Source organism: Oculina patagonica, chromosome 6 (assembly GCF_052425735.1).
Source record: "Oculina patagonica isolate OP01 chromosome 6, crgOcupat, whole genome shotgun sequence".
In the NCBI taxonomy this organism is placed as follows: Eukaryota; Metazoa; Cnidaria; class Anthozoa; order Scleractinia; family Oculinidae; genus Oculina; species Oculina patagonica.
In genome coordinates this window covers 3,419,823-3,439,692 of record NC_135763.1, presented here as the reverse complement: position 1 = coordinate 3,439,692, position 19,870 = coordinate 3,419,823, and the positions used below count along the sequence as shown (strand labels likewise).

Here is a 19,870-nt window from a genome sequence, read left to right as displayed (position 1 = left end):
TACCAAGCGCGGGGAAACATGCAACTAGTACCAAGCGCGGGGAAGGGAACGAGGTTGACATGCAACTAGTACCAAGCGCGGGGAAGGGAACGAGGTTGACATGCAACTAGTACCAAGCGCGGGAAAATGTGCAACCAGTACCTAGCGCGGGGAAACATGCAACTAGTACCAAGCGCGGGGAAACATGCAACTAGTACCAAGCGCGGGGAAGGGAACGAGGTTGACATGCAACTAGTACCAAGCGCGGGGAAGGGAACGAGGTTGATATGCAACTAGTACCAAGCGCGGGAAAATGTGCAACTAGTACCAAGCGCGGGAAAAATGCAACTAGTACCAAGCGCGGGAAAACATGCAACCAGTACCAAGCGCGGGGAAACATGCAACTAGTACCAAGCGCGGGAAAAATGCAACAAGTACCAAGCGTGGGGAAACGTACTCATAAGATATTGTAATCTAGATATTTTTAAATTTTTTTTAATTTTTTTTTTACTTATACCAGTTCTTATCAATAAGGGTTTTTTTAAAACATTTCACTTACACTTAGCTTAATAATGACCGAAGATCGGTCGAAACGTCGCTTACTTTTACCGTTCATCTTTATTGTTATACTACAATCGAAGCTCTCGTAAGCGGACACCCTCGGGACGCGAAAAAAGTGTCCGCAACTGGAGCTGGCCGCTTACGAGAATGGTTCTTGTAAGCGGCCACTAGAGGTGTAGGGGGTAGATGGCCGCTTACGGGAGCTTGCCCAGCTAACATAATGCTAATATGCATGTAAGTGGTGTTTCGAAATGTAACCGGACTTGGATGACGACAAAACAAACACTGAAATATGGTACTGTAATTACTGTAAAATCATTGTGACGAACGGCGATGTGAAGTTGATTGATAAAACAAGATACAGAGGTTGTTAAAAGGATTTTCTTTGAGGTGTCCGCTTACGGGAGCTTAAAAAACAAAGAAAAAGTCTAAGTCGTAATCTCTGAAAGTGTCCGCGGCCGCTTACGGGAATGTCCGCTTACGAGAATGTAAAAATACAGAGTTTGTATGGGAGTTAAAACGGGGTTTCAGACTAGGCGGCCGTAAGTAGAGCTGTCCGCTTACGAGAGTGTCCGTTAAGAGAGCTTCGACTGTAGTTCCCTTTGTTTTTATAATGTGTTTTAATTATTGTCATGCGCTTTTTACATGAGCCTCAGGCTCGGATAGAGAGGGCAACCTCATCCCGCAAATAAATCGATTGATTGATTGATTGATTGCATGTAAACAGTCATCCACATTATTTGCCTTGCGATTTTTGCAGTTCAGCCATCTCTGTGGCACGTTTAGTTGATGTTTCCACGGTGTCGATCAGTGCGCTTCTAAAACCAGCTCTTTCAAGTGTCTGTATTCCAGCTATTGTTGTGCCACCTGGAGAACAAACCTCGTCTTTTAACTGAAATGAAAAAAATAGTCTTGTGAAAAGAAGGCATCGCGTTAAATACCTTCCACCTCATTTCTTGGCCTGAACAAGAAATTTTACCTGAAAAGATGTCATTCTAGCAAGAATCGCATAGCGCAGAAAATTGTCGCACTCCGATTGGCTAGCGACGCGAGCTACTTAGCGCTGAAATGGAACTTGAAAGTGAGGCTTTGCACAAATTTGCACTGGCTTCACCACAGGCCGCCCAGACGTTGTATTCGATTAAGGTGATTATAAGACAATGTATGAGAATACTTTGAAAATTGCTCTAAATAGTACTTGTATGAAAGATTTGAATAAAAATGTCTTAGCTTATGTTTATCTTGCGTTATTTTGACATTTCTGTGCTTCTGGAGTGGGTTTAAAGCCGTTTTGACGAGTTTTTCTTTCCGACGTTGTGCTTCCCCTAAAGAGAAACGACAACGTTGGAAAGAAAAACTCGTCTTAACGGCTTTAAACCCACTCCAGAAGCACAGAAATGTCAAAATAATGCAAGATAAACATAAGCTAAGATATATTTATTCAAATCTTTCATACAAGTACTGTTTAGAACAATTTTCAAAGTATTCTCATACAATGCCTTTAATCACCTAAAATTCTAAATCGAATACAACGTCTGGGCGGCCTGTGGCTTCACAGGTTTTCACAAGATTGTTGATTTGGAATTGCTTCTCTAGCGCCATAAAGGGACAGAATTATGAAAAAACTTCTAATTTTTGTGTGAACTGTGCTAGAATTATAGGGTACACTCACTATTTAACCGAATAGCCTTTGAATAACAAAAGAAAGGCATAAATTTATTTTCCAAGATGTAAATGAACCGCAATCAATGGTTTTTATGTGATTTTGTTCAATTAACACTTTCAGTACGACGTTTTCAAGTTTTAGGCCACTACATTCCGATCAGTCTGTGACTACACCACTGTTTAACAATTTTCATGAGTATTACTAACAGTACATTTTAGCAATGCCAAGCCACTTTCTGCAATTTCAGTGGATCTCCAATTAATTCCAACACGTTCACTGGATTTTCAGGTAGCGCTAAATGTTGATGATACTGCCCCTTAAAATATCGCAGCATTCACACACAGACCTGAATGAAATTGTTTTTTTTTTTCTTTTTTTAAGGAGGCGATTCAACGAAAATTCATAACCTTAATCGTGAATTCCGCATTAAATTTCACTTGGAAAACTGATACCGTAAAATTCCGGTTATAAACCCCCCCCCCCCCCCGGTTATAGGCCCATCTACCTGGAAACAAAAAAATACATCTGCTTATTAGACCCCTCTGCTGAAAACAGTGTTAAACATGGCTAAGTGTTGCTTATTATGACTCTTTACCATAAAAACGTATTTTGACAACACTGTTGTGGTTCGTTTCGAAACATTTTTTCATCCCGCTTATGAACTTTCCCGGATATAAGCCGCTCCGTTTATAAGCCCTCTAAAAACCCCTTTTGAAGTTGTATGAGCCCAGGGCTTTTAACCGGAATTTTACGATATCGCATTCATCGCTTGACGATTCGTGTGACATCGGCTTTTCGCGTCAAATTTAACGTGGAATTTCCTTCTTATAGTATCATAATTTGAACCAAACAACACTCACATTCGTGCACTAACATTAGTTCACGATCTTCTGTTCAAAAAGGCGGCTAATGTTTACTTATCCGTTGTACTTGTCGTCCTAAAAATTCGCAATATTATTATACATTCCGAAAAATTCTGAAAATCGTGCATTTAATAAGGTTTATAAAGTATACACACTGTATTCTGTATTACCTGGCCTGGGTGTTTCCCTGTCTCCTGTACCAGCCGAGCGGCACCTATAAGTGTCTGAGTAGCCAAGTCCATTGCTAAAGCTCTTGGCAATCCAACCTTGACACCACCATCACTCATTGCTTCTATGGCGAGAAAGAGGAAGGCCAGACCACACCCACTCACTGAGCTGACTGCATTCATATAAGCCTCTTTCACCTCCACGCACATACCTTACATGTAAATAGGTTGAGAAAGAGCATCAAGTTAAGAGTTATAACTGTGATTCTGATAGATCATCATCATCATCATCATCATCACCCTCGGATTTTGCAGAGTAGCTTATACAACTAATATCTCCGAGCATTTCACAGTACAGAGCACAGTGGGCAAAGACCAGACCACAACACCAGGAACTCCATGCCCTACTCTTAACGATAAGTGAGGGGGTTCTTTTTCGTCCCCTACTGAATGTAACAATGAAGATGCAGAAGACGGGGCCTATAGTTTATCTTCCTTATCCGAGAAGATAAACGAGAACCTGGAAGAATCGAGAACCTAGCCATTTGCAGATGTCATTGCAAAGGCAGCATATTCTCCTCAGTTATTTTTAGACCCTGAGTGTTGGTCCGGTCTGGTACTCGAACCCGAGACCTCCCACATGGTAGTCCGGCACTCTACCAACAGCTTACTGGTCGGGGGTGCCATTGACTACGGGAAAAAGACGACAACGATAAAGGGATAAAACTCCAAGGTACGGTAATTTTAAGTGCTGGTAAATAACCCAGGAATTTCCTTCTGAGCCTTAGCCCTAGAAAGATCAAAGATCTCTTCGAGATATCGACTTTTTTTGCATGAAGTTAGTATGAGTAGAAGGTTTATCCTGGGCATTGTTGTTCGAACATATCATGGAAGAATTCAAACGTCTTTCAGTTCAAGCACTTTTTTATTTTCGCGGAGTAAATGCTGTACTTGTCAGTCGCGACGGCTGGGTGCTTTGCGACTCATATACTTTGGCTTGGTTAAAAAAGGTAAACTTTGACGTTTGCCTTTAACATGTTTAATCGAAATAGTTGTTTCCTTTCGAGTTAGAAAGATTTCTACTCGGCTTAATGCAGAGAAAAGTAACGCCTGATCGCAGGTTAGGTTACGCACGACAGAGTTACCTTTTGTCTCGTCACGCAATCTTAACCCCACATTGAGAAGTAAATTTTCGTTTGGATATTACCAAAAGCCGCTTCTCCTCGTTATTCTTTACCTTACGGCTACACATCCCATTTCTAACGACTACATTTCCAGCAAACAGTTGCTGTTTATTTTTCTAATGGCGATGCATTAACTTCTGAACGGAAGAAACGTTTAACGTTTACTGCTTCCACCGGAAGTAATTTCACAACAGGCTACAAAAACACTTATAAATATCACTTAACACATTTAATGATGTTGCAATTAGCGAAGCGCACTAATGACGTCACAGAATTTGACCCCCGGTGTGAGTCAAAAATTTGGACAAACAAACCGCTCTGTAAGAGCAATGTATGGTTGGCGGGAACTTTGGAAGCCTGCGAACAGGCTTTCTGGAGAGCGCTCGGCCGGCGGGGCAAAAGCCTGCACGCATCTCTGAGAATCGCAAATGCCGCCCACGAACACCCTGCAGATTGCTTAGCTTGTCAATTGTCACATTTAAACAAAAGCATTTAAACCGCACGCCGGAAATCAAATTTAAACTAAGGAAAACAAATAATGGTCGGTCGCCCGCGAGCTAAAAATTACAGAACGTTTCTTTTGACAGCCAACGGCCAAGTTCCGAAGATGCAGTTCACAGACCCAGAGTCGGAGCCAGTGCTCGAAAATCACTGGGAATGCAATTTCAAGGACCTCAAGCACCGGCCGTCGCGATTCACGAGAATGAAGACGCACTTCCAAATATTGAGGATATTATCGATCCTGATCTGCGATCGACCCGAGTAAAAATTCTGATCTTGTGGCCCAGTGGAAACACAAATGTTCGAACACCAGATGTAAGTGAGAATATCCTTCTCGCGAAGAATATCGCCTCGAAAAATTGGCAAGCAGTCGCTAACGCCGTTCTCAAGAACGAGCAATTGAAACCAGACACGTTATATTTTGATTTTTGTCTCTACCGGAAACATCGACAACGTCACAAATAATTATATTCCACCAATCTGCACATTGCGTCCAAAATTTGGACGCAATGTGCAGAGATGCGTGCAGGCTTTCTTTCTCGGCGCTTCGCACCTCGTCGCCGGCGCTTCGCGCCGTCCAAGCGCTCTTCGGAAATCTCCGGAAAGCCTGTTCGCAGGCTAGCACTTTGGAGGCATATTTAGCGATTGTTTCACAAAACCATGGCCAGATTGGCTCGGAATTCGAGAGAAAGTCTTACCTGTGCAACGTAGAAAGCTCAAACCGTGGTTTGAAACAAAAGGTTTGTCAAACAGAGCGATTATTCAATAAATGTGTAAAATGTTTTACTCTCAGTTATTGAATGGATTATAAAGGCCCGATTTGCTGCCGGTGTCCTAGCCGATTTTATCCCCCCTGGATTTTGTCCCCCCGGACCAAATCCGCTAGCGGATATTGTCCCCCGGACAATATCCGCTAGCCGATATTGACCCCCGGGAGACAATATTCGCTAGCGGATTTTGTCCCCCCTTCGCGAATTTTGTCCCCCCGTCAAAAGTGATCATACTTCGCTATCGTACTCCTGGAGTCGTAAACGAATAAAAGAAAAGACGATTAAATGTGAATACGAATATTTCATGAACATTGAAAAGACGAAATAGACAAGGTTAGTCTCGGTGTTTACCAAACACCGCATTGGAAAAGCTATGTTTTTCTCAACACGGCCCGAAGCAACGTTTTCCAATCGAAAATCAAGTGTCATTTTTGTTGAGGGGGGGGGGGGGGGACAAATTCGGCGAAGGGGGGACAATATCGGCTAGCGGATATTGTCCGGGGGGACAATATCCGCTAGCGGATTTGGTCCGGGGGCACAAAATCGGCGGGGGGGGACAAAATCGATCAAAATCCGCTGTGACACCGGGATTTGCTGAAAGAAAACATTTATTTTTATGAGAAATGCAAAACGTTTACACTGTTCTTAGTGGCACATTTTGCAACACAACAGAGCTAACCTCAGATTTATGCCACCACAAAATTACACAAAGAAACGCTCGTCCGATCGGTCCCCTTGCCTGACCCAAATATTTAAAGAGGTCAATTTCGTTACACAATTGTCGCGGCAAATACTATTTAATATACACTGTTCGAGCTCGGCAGCTGTAGCTGCAGTCTGTAATAGTAATGGAGATAAATAATAGCTTTATTTAAATCAAACCCGCCGTCAATTCCATTAGAAAGGCGTTTGAATAGCATAATATTTTCGCCCTATATCTATCATGTGTCGAAACAGATCGGATGGCCGGCGATCAGTGCCGTCAAATTCGGGAAGAATTCTGAACTTCTTGCAACCGACGATCTTTCCGGTGCCTAAATGAAGCAAACATACAAGTGCTATCCTTCGCAATTATATAATTCGATAGTAATTCGCTATCCGCCGCTTAAATTTCTCGATAGCCTGAATAATTTTGCAGTGGAAATCAAGGTGTCATTACCGGATCTTCGACTAATAAATTCAATTTTGGGCCATTTTTTGGATACCTTCAATCTGTTTTTCACCTACTAAAGCCAAAATTGTTGAAATCTATCATTTTTCGAGCCTTTCGAGAATCTCGGCCTCAAATTGTGCCTTTCTCGCCCTTTTTTTCTTGTCAAGAATGCGTCCCCTCCATCCAAAGCCTTTGCGAAATCTATTTTTAGTAATAGTGCGCTTTGCTAGATGATGTTGCAATTCTAAATTGTGCAACTCAGCAGAAATAATCAATTGTCCCTTTGGTTAACTATTAGCAACGTTTTAGTGTGTTCGTGCGGGTAATGTTTGTGACCTCCTGACCTCTTTCAGTGCTTTGGCTAAATTAAAGGCACGGCGCCGCACAGTAAAATCTTTAGAAAAGCAGTCACTTGAGAAACACACAAGTCGTGTTTGCGTTAGTCACGGAGTGAACGTGACATGAATTTCCTTTACCACGTCATCTTTTGCTTTTTAAAACCACATGCCTAGCCGGAAAAATGCCTGCTTACGCATGCAAATATTTATTTTGTTCCGAATGTTCAATAAAATAACCCAAACCAGTTCATTTAAAAGAAAGCCAAATCACGCCAAAATAAAGAGTAGACTATAAAGGCAAGCTTTTGGTAATTCCCCTGGCGCGATGACGTGTATCCCGTGCTTTGACACATTCTTGCTGAGCTTGCAACTTACGTTTCGATAACGTTTCGATTCTCAAAATACCGTAAACTCAAAACAAAAATTGGGATATCCAGAAAATACGTCGTTGTTTTGCAATATTTAACACGTTCCGGGTAAATTGTACGACTTGTACTCGCTCCGAGCCAAACGCTTGAGTAACACAACAATAAATATTTCACACAAACAGAGCGCAGAGTATTCAAACTGAAAATAGGTGAATGATTATTTATAGCTACAAGCGAGAGATCGCGTGACATGGGTCTGACGTAGTGGTAGTTTTAAATAGCTTGGACATGTCCAAGCGGTCTTTGTTTTCGCTATGTGATTTTAGGTTAAATTAATATTAGCACCTAAAGACTTGTACTAGTAAAAATTGCGTTCTTGATCGTTTTAACTTCGCTGTCTTCGAGCGCTGAACCCCTTACATTCTTAATTGGTTATGTGACATAAGATTTGGGCTACTCACGTTTTTGATTCTTATATAATGTTTGTAAATTTGACAAGTCACGTTTTTTCTACAAGAACAGAAGTGCTGAAGCACAACTATAGAGTGACACTTTACAAGTCACGCGCTTTGATCACCCACAGCGGAAAGTATTCCCTTGAGAAATTAAAACAGTCCCTTGAGAGTTAACAAGAATGCAATCCCTTCCGGTTCAGATTTTAGCCCAGGTAAACGCTATTCTCCTTCTTTTTGCTTGTAAACAAGCAAAAAAAGTCGAAAAAAGTCAGGGACCACAGAAGGCAAAGAAAAATTTAGCAGGATTCAAACCCACGACCTTGGGGTTAGCTCACTGTTGCTCTACTGATTGAGGACACTGAGTTACAAGGCCAGACAGGAGCATTTTGAGTTTGAGAGCTGTGGTACCCATTATTAGCTTCTCCACTGAATTGTTAAGCAAAAAACTCAATAACCATAATAAACTACCAATTAATTAATGCCTACCACTTGTTTGAAGAAGTTTATTTACTAGATGAACATCATCTTCCCATACACAAGTTCCTTTACAGAAAGCAGACACACCACACTGCAGGGAACAAGCCAAATTTGGTTGCACTCGAATGACACGAGTGCTGGGTGGTAAATGCTAGCAAACAGAAAGCAAATGAATGAATAATTATTGACAAGTTTTCACCTGTGATTTGCAGCAGGGCCTGAATGTTTTGTATCCTGGCTGCAATACAGAGATTTTCTTTCCTTTCTGCGTGGTGCTGAGACATGAGCCCCAAGTAGAAAGAGAAGGAATCTCTTGATATCGTAGCCCCTTTTATGCTTTTAGCAGCCAAGCAACAAATTATGGCAAGAGGAACCTGTGACTTAGGAAGGGAAAACGCTGACAGAAAAAAGTCTAGCCCTGGAGACTGGAAAACTGCAATATTATTAATAACAAGCTACAATCAAAGACAAAAGTATTGACACATTATCAATTTAGGCCCTGTTTTATTGTTTTCAATCAAACAATCAGTCAATTAATCAAAACTTTATTTATCAAGGGTGACCTTTATTTGGTCTTATTTCACCCTTTCGCCCCACTTTTCCACCCCCCCCCCCTTCCCCCTATCAATGTTGTAGTTTGTTTTTTTGGGAGCCCCTTGCCTCAACATTGGATCCATGGGGGTGGAGGGTATGTTAGCAGACAATCATGAAAATTATAAACTTGTGGGGGCAGATGTGTCAACAACTTTTGTCTAAGATTGTATCTTGCATGCAGTGCAGTAACCTACTGTAACCCAAGTGATATGTAGACTAACTGTTTTATCAAGAAATGAATGAAATGGGAGTGACCTATTAATTTTTTCTCTTTGTTCGAGAATAGCAATCAAATTCTTTCTATAAAATGAATACAGATCAATTTCTATGGCAGAATAATACATTATCAACAAAAACATGCCAAGGAATTATGTGGTATATACAAGGTCTTCCTGCTCCTAAACAAACACATTGACCCCCTTTTTATTTCAAAATTTAAGTTACCTTAAACAACCAACTGGCAAAGTTTGGTTGGAAATGTTTGAGCAGTTCTATTGAACGTGAATTACCTTAACTCCAAAGGTAGATTTATTTGAGACTTACATTTTAGGTAACTATATTTAATTTAACTTTCTAAATGTTTCTTAGGTTATATAATAATACCGGTAATTAGCCAATTTGTCTAGGCATGGCAAAACTACAACTCACCCCTTCAATGACATCTGTAGTGATCGCAGCAGCCACAGAAACAACAAGGTGTTTGGAAGAGTCAAAAGATGACTTTATCTCTTGGATAACTGGAACTATCAAGTGAGGTTTCACAGCTAAAAAGACAACATCTGAATACTCAACAACTTCCTTGTTAGCCAATGTTGTTTGACAGCCTAGATCCTTTAAAATAAAAGATAAACAAGATAAAAATAATACTAAAGATAGTGAAAACTGAAGGTGGGTACTTCAATAAATTTAGAACAGGTGTGTGCCACAACAGTTCCTAAACCCTGATCCTATTTGAGGATAGAAAAATCCAAAATTGACACCCCTTTTAAGGACCAAACCCAAAAATTTACTCCTAGTTCAAGGGTGAACCAACAACTAAGATAATTTTGCATGTAGAGGTCATTATTTCTTCTCTGTTTCATGGAAAGTTTAACCATGCATAGACTACATGTATAGACCATTTCTTTTTGTTTGGTTGGATATTTGATGTGCTTTAATTTTAGATAAAACAATATAAGGAACCCTTTCTAAGGATCACACCTGGATCACAATGCCTAAGGGGCAAAAAGGATAACCTTTTTAACAACACAGAAACTGAAGAACTTTACTCTATTGATCTCCCGGTGGGAGCAGATACTTAGCACATCTGTCTTTATATATCCTAGTAACACCTGGTAACCGACTGTCAGGCTTTTAGCCAGGTGGGAGTCCAGGAGTCCTATGGATGGCCACTTTTCAGAGAAAATCAAGATGAATAATGGGAGGGGGAGGGGGGTCCAATAATCCAGACCCTGGAATAAGGAGGGGCCTGCTCCTGAAAATAATTTTTCTCATCTCTGCCCTATGGGCCTCTATTTGGCCTAAAAATAAGGTGGTGGCCTGGGTCCCCTAGCCCCTAGCCTGGGTGGCTGGCATTCAAAGGGGAAGGAGAAGGGTAGTTCGAGCACGAGGTGCGAGGAGAGAGCATGAAGCGCGATTGGAGAAGGGCATAGGCGTACGGGCACCTTCGGTCCTGGGGGGGCGGAGACCTTTTTGCCCGAAAAAAAATGGCGTGGGTTGAAAGCCGAATAAAGAGGCATGTAAAATGAAAAATAAAACATGCATTGAAATAGTTGTGAACAAGCTTCGCCTGCTTGCTTTTAATTTCGTGACGTTATCCAAAGGTGTCAATGCACTGAATCCTTTTTCGAATATCTTTTATTTATTCACTCTACTTCAGAAAAAATTACATTAATTTGGGGGAGCCAGTTTACATTGTTTCTCCCCCATTTGAAAGTAATACAAAAGCGTGTAAAACAGGCAGGGATGAATGGGTTTCAAAACATTTCGTTGAAAGTTTCAAGCTAGCCCTGAGAACTAAACATTTGAGTCGAATGCATTAGCTTCATCAAATTTGTATCAGCTTCAAGGTCTTGCACTAAATCCACCGTGCGCAAACGCTCAAGCTATGGAAAAGCTGATTGCAACTGATTAAAACTGACGAGTCACGCAGAATTTGCGAAAAAAAACATGATTATAGCAATTTGCGAGAGGAATCGAACGCAGATGAATGAGAAATTTGGACTTTTGAACAACAAAGTTAGGTATATTTCCAATACTTTTCCTGTTAATGTAATTCGTTTTCAACGTAATGTTGACTAGACTTTCCGGCTTATTTTCTATTTTTTCCTTAGGCTTGTTGCTTGAATTCTAAGCATTTTGCCCGAAAAATTTTGGCACTGGGGGGGCTGCAGCCCCCCTCGCCCCCCGCCTCGTACGCCTATGGAGAAGGGGGGAGGGGAACACCTGCAATGATGCTATTGTTTTTTTCAAACCGCCCCTTAAGGTACGGCTGTCAAAATTATCCAATCAGATTGGTGCCGATTTTCGCGGGAAACAAACCCCTTCACTGCTGGAATTCGTTATCTTATTTCTTCTTTTCTCATCTTCTTGTCAGAAATATAGCAAAAAAAATCTCTTCTTGGCAGATCAGGTCAGATATTTCTTCCTTGCACCTTTCAACTGTGAATTTTTTTTTTCGAAAAAGTTGCTGTTCTGAGACTGAGAAAACGTTTATTTCAATCAAGCAGCGTTTCCGGCTTTCGAGTTTATGGCGGCGGGTTGCAACTGGCTGTGTTCCAAACAACTTTATAACTCACAGCGTGTAGCGCTTACCGACTGCTATAAATCTTGTTATTCTTCACAGATTCAGTAGTTTGATACAAAATCCTACATCGACCATTGTCTTTCAAAGAGTCAAGTGCTTCGCAGAGAAATTGCTCAAAACATTTGTCACTGGATTCATTCGCATTGATTGAAAGTTGAGAACAGACCACAGGAATCGACTGAATGACATACATCTGACCAATCAGAACAATCAATTTGACACTCTACAAATTCTGACCAATCACGATTTTTGCGTCCAGAATCTGGACGTAAAAAACGCAAAAACAATAGCGTCATTGCAGGCGTTCCCCTCCCCCTTTCCCCGATACCGATCGCGCTTCGCGCTCGAACTCCCCTTCTGCTTCCCCTTTGAACGCCGGCCACGCAGGCTACCTAAAACCTAAGTCGTTTAATAGGAACCTCTTTAATAAGGCCATGCTTTTAATTGATCGGCTTAATTTTAATGGTCTATTGAAGGCCTATATTAATCGTATCAAAACTTAGGACAGACTCAAATTAAGTTAAAGCAGTCACTAGTACTAGCAGTGCCACGTGCAAAGAATCTTAACAGAAATCAGCAAACATTTTCACCTTCCAGACCGCTAGCGTTTTCTCCGTGGTAGCACTTGCAATAATGTTCCCCGCCTTGACTGTTTTCGACTTTATAAAGCCTCTGGCTAAAGCCTTCGCCATGTTCCCTCCGCCAAGAAATCCAACCTTAGGTTCGTCCGCCATTTTGAAAATCGACGATTACTAGTCCCCAGGTTCTTTTCGGCTGTGCTTTGTCAGCCTTCGTGAGCCTCACAGGGAACCCAAACGCTGTATTAGTTATTCGTAATCTTAAAATAAAAATGTCCTTATTTACCTGCGTTCCTGTGTTTTTGACCGGTTTTGGGGGCGATTTGAATCAGAGCGAAAGCGGTTTACGTTGCGAGTTTTAAACGGTAATAGATCTGTCGCAATGTTAATACGACGCGCCTCAAGTTTCAATTGTTATTAACTCAAGTTACTAACACCATTAACTATTAATACTCCTCGCGGGAAGTTTCGTGTTTCAATTTAATGGTCGCGAGGGGAGTTAATAGTTAATAATAACAGTTAAAGTAAAACTTGAGAAATAATTGAGGCGCGTCGTATTGACATTGCGACAGATCGATTACCGTTTAAAACTCGCAACATAAACCACCTTCGCTTAGCCTGTTCCAGGCGTTCGGTTAGTTGGGAAGCGCGAAAAACGGCGAGCGAAAAAAAATAAGGGGAGGGGGGCGGGGAGGAGAGCGAGCGAGGGAACGCCTGTGATCATTCATAACAAAAGGTCTTTCCGCCCACTTCTAGACCTCCGACAGGGCCCGGGTAACATGAGCGCAGACATTTGAAGCTTGTGGTTTTCCGTTGTCAGTTGCAATCAGATTTCTGACAGATTTACCGGGAAATATGATTTCTCAAGTTCTTCCACGTTGGGAAATGCATTTTATCGTCTGCGTTTAAATGTCTGTGCACTCGGAGTCTTCTGCAAGCGAATTCGCCGAATTGTAATCCCGCCCTTCAACGTGTTGCAGGTTTTGTCAAAAAAATGTGAAGTGCCAGGGGAACAAGGTACCGAGAGTTTCTTTATTTAATTCGGTTTCAAACAAAGATTTAGTTGGGTTTTCTGGAGCCGAGAGTCTGGTGTTGGCCGACCTCGCAAGTTCTTTTGGACATGAACTGAATCCCGACCCACGTTTTCCTAAAATTTGCTGTTTAACCTGCGCAAGAACACTTGCAAGAACTCATGCCAGCGTTCAAAATTTATTCTCGGGGATTGTCGAAAGAGCAACGTCTTAAAAGCGGCAAGTGAATGCAAGATCGCCGATGGGAGAAACTCCCTCCGCGAAGCGTTCACACACTTCGGAAAATGAATCTACAAGTACATCAACCACACAAAGTAGATCGCGGCGCTGCTTGGCTCTGGGTGAAAGCTATTTTGGACCAGATTGATTCAGCAATAAATATTGACGTGGAACAAACTGTTATCAAGGTGAATTTTACCGCTACTGTTTACAAATATTCTCGAGGCCGTTTGAATTCGCCCGGAATTTTCTCGTTGCTGTTTTACGCTTTTCAGTTACTGCCGAATGTTTTAGCTTATGTTGTTTTGATTGTCTGCTGGCTGAAGCCAGTTTGAATTCCTGGCTGAGAGTTTCGAGAAATAAATAGCAATATGTCAATAATACAAGCATTTACAAATTTATCTTTTTGACGGACCGCATTCGACTTCACTTATAACGTGTTGTTTTAATATTTATTTTAAAACTAGAAAGTGCTTTATCACAGTTATTTTTTTTTTAGCGAAGCTTAGGTTATTGTATTTACTGAAGAGCAATTATCGTTGAGACTGTGTCATTTTGATTAAGCGTCGACATAACACGCGGAAACAGTTAAAATATCAGACTCTTTCCAAAACCGGTTGGAAGTATACCGAAAAACCTCTCCTTCATAGACCAAATTCCTTAAACAGTCTTCCTGTTCTTTGCGAAGACTTTCAACCAGAAAATCCTTCAGTGCGTTGTTTACTGCTGAGTTGAACTCTGCGTGACCGTCACTCGCCGCATCCATATCTCATTTCACGTCAAGATGAAGGACGCTTGAGTGTTGACAAAAGGTGTCAAAATTGACCAATCAGAGGGTATACCAGAATCTGGTATACCGGAACTAGCTTTTGTTAAAAATGCTCACAGGCGTTCTCTCGCCCCCTCGCCTTAGTCCCCTCGCCCTTTTTTCGCTCGCCGTTTCTTGCGCCGCTTCCCAACTGACCGAACGCCTGAAACAGGCTACCTTCGCTCTGATTCAAATCACCCCCAAAACCGGTTAAAAAAAAAACACAGGAACGCACGTAAATAAGGACATTTTTATTTTAAGATTATGAATAACTAATACAGCGTTTGGGTTCCCTGTGTGAGCCTTCGTCTTTTGCGTTGAGAATAGACCATTTGCATTATGACGTAAAAGCGCAAAGAATTCTGGTAGTTATAGTTAGGTTCGCGGGAAAAAACATTTCTGGCTTGTGAAGGTGGACATCTATGACGTTTATTTGAAGCTGAGCTGCTAAAATTTACGATCTTGTCGCTTCAAAACTTGCTTATACAATTGTATTTCAGTTACCTGTCAAAAATATAGAAAACAGGATGGTAGTTTTGGATTGAAACTTGACTGACAAATGTTGTTCGTGTTCAAGTAAGTTTAATATGTACGTTGTGTGGCGGAGTTGACTTGGTAGAATTTCATTTCTCGCGGCCGACAACTTCTCTTCGTAAATAATTTCAGCCTAAAATCAAGCTTCAAAAAATTCGCGCACTGGAAACAGATTGCTTGAAAGGACATGTCTAGGATGACTAAATTTGTGTGAAATCAAGTCAAGCCATTGACTTTGTTCATAATCTATTCTCAGACGTTCAACAAACGATCGCTTCCATCGACCGTAGGTGAATTAATTCTTGACTAAAAAGCTTGGAAAATTTACCGTATATCATCATTGCTCGGAGGGACGGACAGTTTTATTTATTTTTACAGTGAAACAGAGAAACGAGTCAAATAATTTTCCTCGTTCAATCGAGCTTCATCGATGAATCATGAAGGGTCAATGATAGAGGATTTAATTTCCAAGCTGAACAATCAAAACTTCCCTGTGCAGGTGAATACAGATTATTTGTTTATTTATCTTAAAATTGTGTTTCTTTTTTCGTCAAATTAGAACTGTAATTGCAATTTTCTTTAACAAAGAAGCTTTCTTGTTTTTTTGTACTGGAAATGTCAACTCGTCGATTAGGAGTTGTGGTTTTAGTACGAGCGAGGGCTGTGTGAGCAAATATAATTTTGTTTACATAATTTTGTTGATGAGCGATTACTTGCGAGACTTGAACGATGGGCTTCAAAGATTTTAATGAGTGTAGACATCATCTACTCCCCCATGTTTAAAAAGGTAAAATATTGCGTCTTCGTAAATTATTCGAAAATAAAAATATATTTACATACATATCACCTTGCAAGCAAAAGTTTTAGGAACTTAAATAAATCAGTGCAGACAGTGATAAATAACCGCGCGACTGAGACTCCACTGGAGGAATTTGAATCACTCGTTGAAACTTCACCACAAAACGCAACAAGGCAAATAAACGATATCTTGCAAAACTTTTATCATTTTAACGGACTTGGTTTAATATTGAGGGCTTGCTTTTTGCCTTTTAAATGAAGCCACAGGGACGTCTTCTTCGGTGACGGTAATTTTCTTTATCTCCAACACGATTTTCTTGGGCAAGCGGGCTTGATGACGATTCAAAATTTACCGCGAACTTTACTACATATTAAACTTACTTGAACACGAACAACATTTGTCAGTCAAGTTTCATTCCAAAGCTATCATCCTGTTTTTTATATTTTTGACAGGTAACTGAAATATAAATGTATAAGCAAGTTTCCAAGCCAAGAGCGTAAACTTCAGCAGCTCAGCTCTAAAGAAATGTCATAGATGTCCACCTTCCCGCTTGGCTGCCCTTAGCCAATCACAAGCCAGAAATGGTTTTTTCCCGCGAACCTAACTACAACTACCAGAATTCTTTGCGCTTTTACGTCATAATGCAAATGGTCTATTGATGTGCTGGTCTGCAACTCTGCATGAGCGTCGGGTGGCATTTAAATTTGCAGTTGCATATCGGGTGCAAACATCCAGATCCTGAAAAAAGAGGAGAAACAGGGACTTGACCCTCAAGTTCAAGGATCCAGTTTTGGGAAGTTCTCCCTTCGATTCCACTTTGAATTTCTGGGAACAATTTGCAGGGATCAAATTTTTGTTTCCCTGACTAGCTTTTTTGACAAAAACGGGCGAGTTCACACAAAGAGACTTGTACCCCGGACTTGTGGCAGAGAGTAATCGCAAGGGCTTGTCCTCTCGCAAGCTTTATAATATGGAGAAAGCGAAACACGATGATAAATAATATACATTCAGTTTCATTATAGCCTCCCACGCAGCCGTTTTTAGGGCAATCGTGCTTTACTTTTCCCCACAAACACGATGCCTCTGATAACGGCTGCGTAGGAAGCTAACATTAAGTCGGCGTTTCGACTTGATTCTAACTGCTGTCTTTACTCATTTTATATTTAGTGCCGGGTCTTCCGACCTGAAATACGTCGCTTTCACATTGTAACTCAATAGGAGTTTTTGGTCTCGCTACGGTCAGAAGAGTTGCAGAGAGTATTCTGGACACCTCAAATGTTGGAGACGACCGTGATTAAAATAGTTCAATCTTCCAGCCCATCTACCCGCTTTGATAGGCAGTTCAGCTCCGCCCGAGGCTCTTTTTCAACCAACACTGAAAGACCTAGCCATAAAGAAACATAAACATTTAAGGAAATATTTAAGGATGCCCTTTAATTTCCATCCTGTTATTTTATTGGCTGATTTTGCTGTCAGCTTAGTTTTATATTGAGTAAGAATCAACCAATAGAGAAATTATGTTGCCTTGTAAAACCTTAAAATGCGCAATACGCGAAGCTCAGCCGATTTCGCAACTAAGCAATTTGATCTAAATATCTCCTTGCACTTTCATCCTTTCGAGTCTTTTACAATGGGGTGTGCGGCATCGTCAATTTCTCAAAAGAAATGTCTGGGTAAACCTCCAATCGTTGCAACATTTTTACTAACAAAAAACCAGAAAGAACTCATTCGTCATTCGTGGAAATTACTTCAGAAAAGACGGACTGAAATTGGTGTGAAGGTTTTCCTCAGGTTTGTGCGGAGTTTGAATTTAGTTTAATTGCTACCTGTAACATCTTAGTACAATTTTTATTCGTTCGATTGTGATTGTGGATTGTGTACATATTATAAAGATATCGGCGGCAGAGTTCTCTTTCTTTAAAATTATAAGATTTATAAACGGTAGAAATTTCGGCCGTTTGTGCTTCATTCCGAATGTTTGAGACCTGAGCACCGTTATATAAAGTTGTAATATATTTTTTAGTCTGAATATATCCGGCATGTATATTTAATACTTAGCAATACAAAATTCCTAGAAAATTCCTTAATGTATCTTCTCAAGGATTATTAAAAAAAAGAAATTACAGTCCACATTTTAGATACAAAACAACGGTCACGATCGATTAAAGATTCTGCAAAAACTAAACTTACAGCTCGCATCTCTATGTGCTATTTTAATTTTATAGATGAATGCTCTTTTCCCCGGATTCTATTTTATTTTATAAATTGACTAGATTAATCTCATTTTTTCATAACTTTGCATTTGTGTTTTAATGTAAAGCTACTTGGAGAGACGGCACATACTAACTCAAGTATACAGTACGCGCTTTTTGAAAAAAAAAGAAAAGAAAAGAAAAATATCATTCTAAATAAAAGACGCCGGCAGTCAATGATTGAACACCGTGATTTAAAAACAATTTTCTGTTAATCACGTATACTTTTAAAGGCTTTTTCTTGTCTGAATTTACGAATTAGTGAAATTTTAATCACTCAATCATGTCATAAAATAAATAAGATAATCCAATCATTAGTATTTTGCAACAGTTTTTCGAATTTATGTCATTGCGCACAGTAATAATTCAATCGTGTACGGCTGCCGGCCATAAAAAAGTGCTTTGGGTAATATGTAAATTAAATCGAGAGGACAATGATATTACTAAAAATAAAGTCCATCGTTTAGATCCTCTTCAAACCATTAATTTGCTCACCTACCCAAGACAAGTATCATTGAAAACCAACTTCTCGAGACTTCAGCGTGAATATTAAGAGAGATAGCTGGACCAAATCTCTGCGTGTGGCCTATAATGAACTTTTTATAAGTGTCGAACCCGCCTGGGGCAAAAGTAAACATTTCACATTTTCTATACTCACCGGTCTAAGTTGATTCAGTTTTTAGTGCTAATAAAACCGCGGGGGAGATGATAAGCTTGCGTTTGCAGTGCTACAAAATCTGTAGGTCGTGCAACATTTCACGTATGTACAATTTGCGACTGATTTAAAGCTCGATTTTCTTCAGTGCGATTAAAAACGATTGACAGGTCAAAAAAACATTTTGGTGAAAACAGATTATCTTTTCGGTTTTAAATTCGAAAATTGATAGAAAAGTTATTCCAAATACGAGTAGGGTGCTGCAGTAATGCTCTGGACTTATAAATGTGTTCGCGACGTCAGTCTTACATTGTGCACGACTCTCACATTTTGAAATTATTTCTTTATTTTGCATTTTATGAACGCACTGTATTTAATCTTGCCTAGTTGGGCCTTTTGAGTAAGTCCAAATTGCTTCAATTTTTTCAAGATAATTTCCGTCCTTTCTTTAGTTTGAATGCGAAACGAAAGAAGCTTATGTTACCGTAATGTTACAGAACAATTCATGTTTTGGAACAATTCATGAAAATCGTGTTGGGACGATTTTTCTGAATGATGGCTCATAGCGAGTAACCGCTTTTGCTGTTGTTAAGTTTTAACAATAACTCACAAATTTTGTCAAATTAACTGGCAACAATCATCAACCTTTTTCTTTGCCGCTGAAGCTTTAAAATTTTGCCACCTTTGGCTTTCAGTTATAACATCAGTTGAAAAAGAATGTGCAAAATCTCAGAATTCTGTCACGCTTCGAAATATGTTTTTATACCAAAAGGTCATTCTTTGCGAAACATTTGTCTGCAACGATTTTTGTGATTGCGATTTTCACTTGACTGTCAAAAGAAATTCTCGTTGGCTTTGGTTTTGCATTACAATGCTCAGTGATTGGTTTAAAACACTCGCGCTACATACGTACTTCTCAGCCAATTTGAGTTTTGATCGTCCTTTGTTTTATTGGCCAAATAGTTATAACTTTGATTTTGGTTTTACGACACACAATTTAAAACTGCTCTATAAAAGCAAGCTTACTGCCATCTGTTCAAAGTGCGACTACCTTTCATGTATAGCAAGAGTAACCTTTTTTGTTTTGAACTTCCTCAAAATAACTTTGTGTG

At 40.2% G+C, this 19,870-nt stretch overlaps 1 protein-coding gene across 1 annotated transcript; it reads right to left on the bottom strand.

Moving 5' to 3' along the window:
• Nucleotides 1-448: 448 nt before the first annotated feature.
• LOC144656181 (pyrroline-5-carboxylate reductase 3-like) lies at nucleotides 449-12,623 on the bottom strand. Its single transcript, XM_078516419.1, has 5 exons — nucleotides 12,473-12,623; nucleotides 9,725-9,907; nucleotides 8,492-8,633; nucleotides 3,240-3,448; nucleotides 449-1,432 (listed from the first exon to the last, which is right to left on the bottom strand). The coding sequence occupies exons 1-5, from the start codon at nucleotides 12,614-12,616 to the stop codon at nucleotides 1,277-1,279; spliced, it is 834 nt and encodes a 277-aa protein (XP_078372545.1). The 5' UTR covers nucleotides 12,617-12,623; the 3' UTR covers nucleotides 449-1,276.
• Between the last annotated feature and the right edge of the window lie 7,247 nt (nucleotides 12,624-19,870).

Coding starts and splice junctions, on each gene's coding strand:
- LOC144656181 (XM_078516419.1), bottom strand. CDS start 12,616: ATGGCGGACGAACCTAAGGTTGGATTTCTTGGCGGAGGGAACATGGCG. Junction 9,908..12,472: donor AAACGCTAGCGGTCTGGAAG/GTGAAAATGTTT, acceptor TTTATTTTAAAG/GATCTAGGCTGTCAAACAAC. Junction 1,433..3,239: donor CAGGGAAACACCCAGGCCAG/GTAATACAGAAT, acceptor TTTTCATTTCAG/TTAAAAGACGAGGTTTGTTC.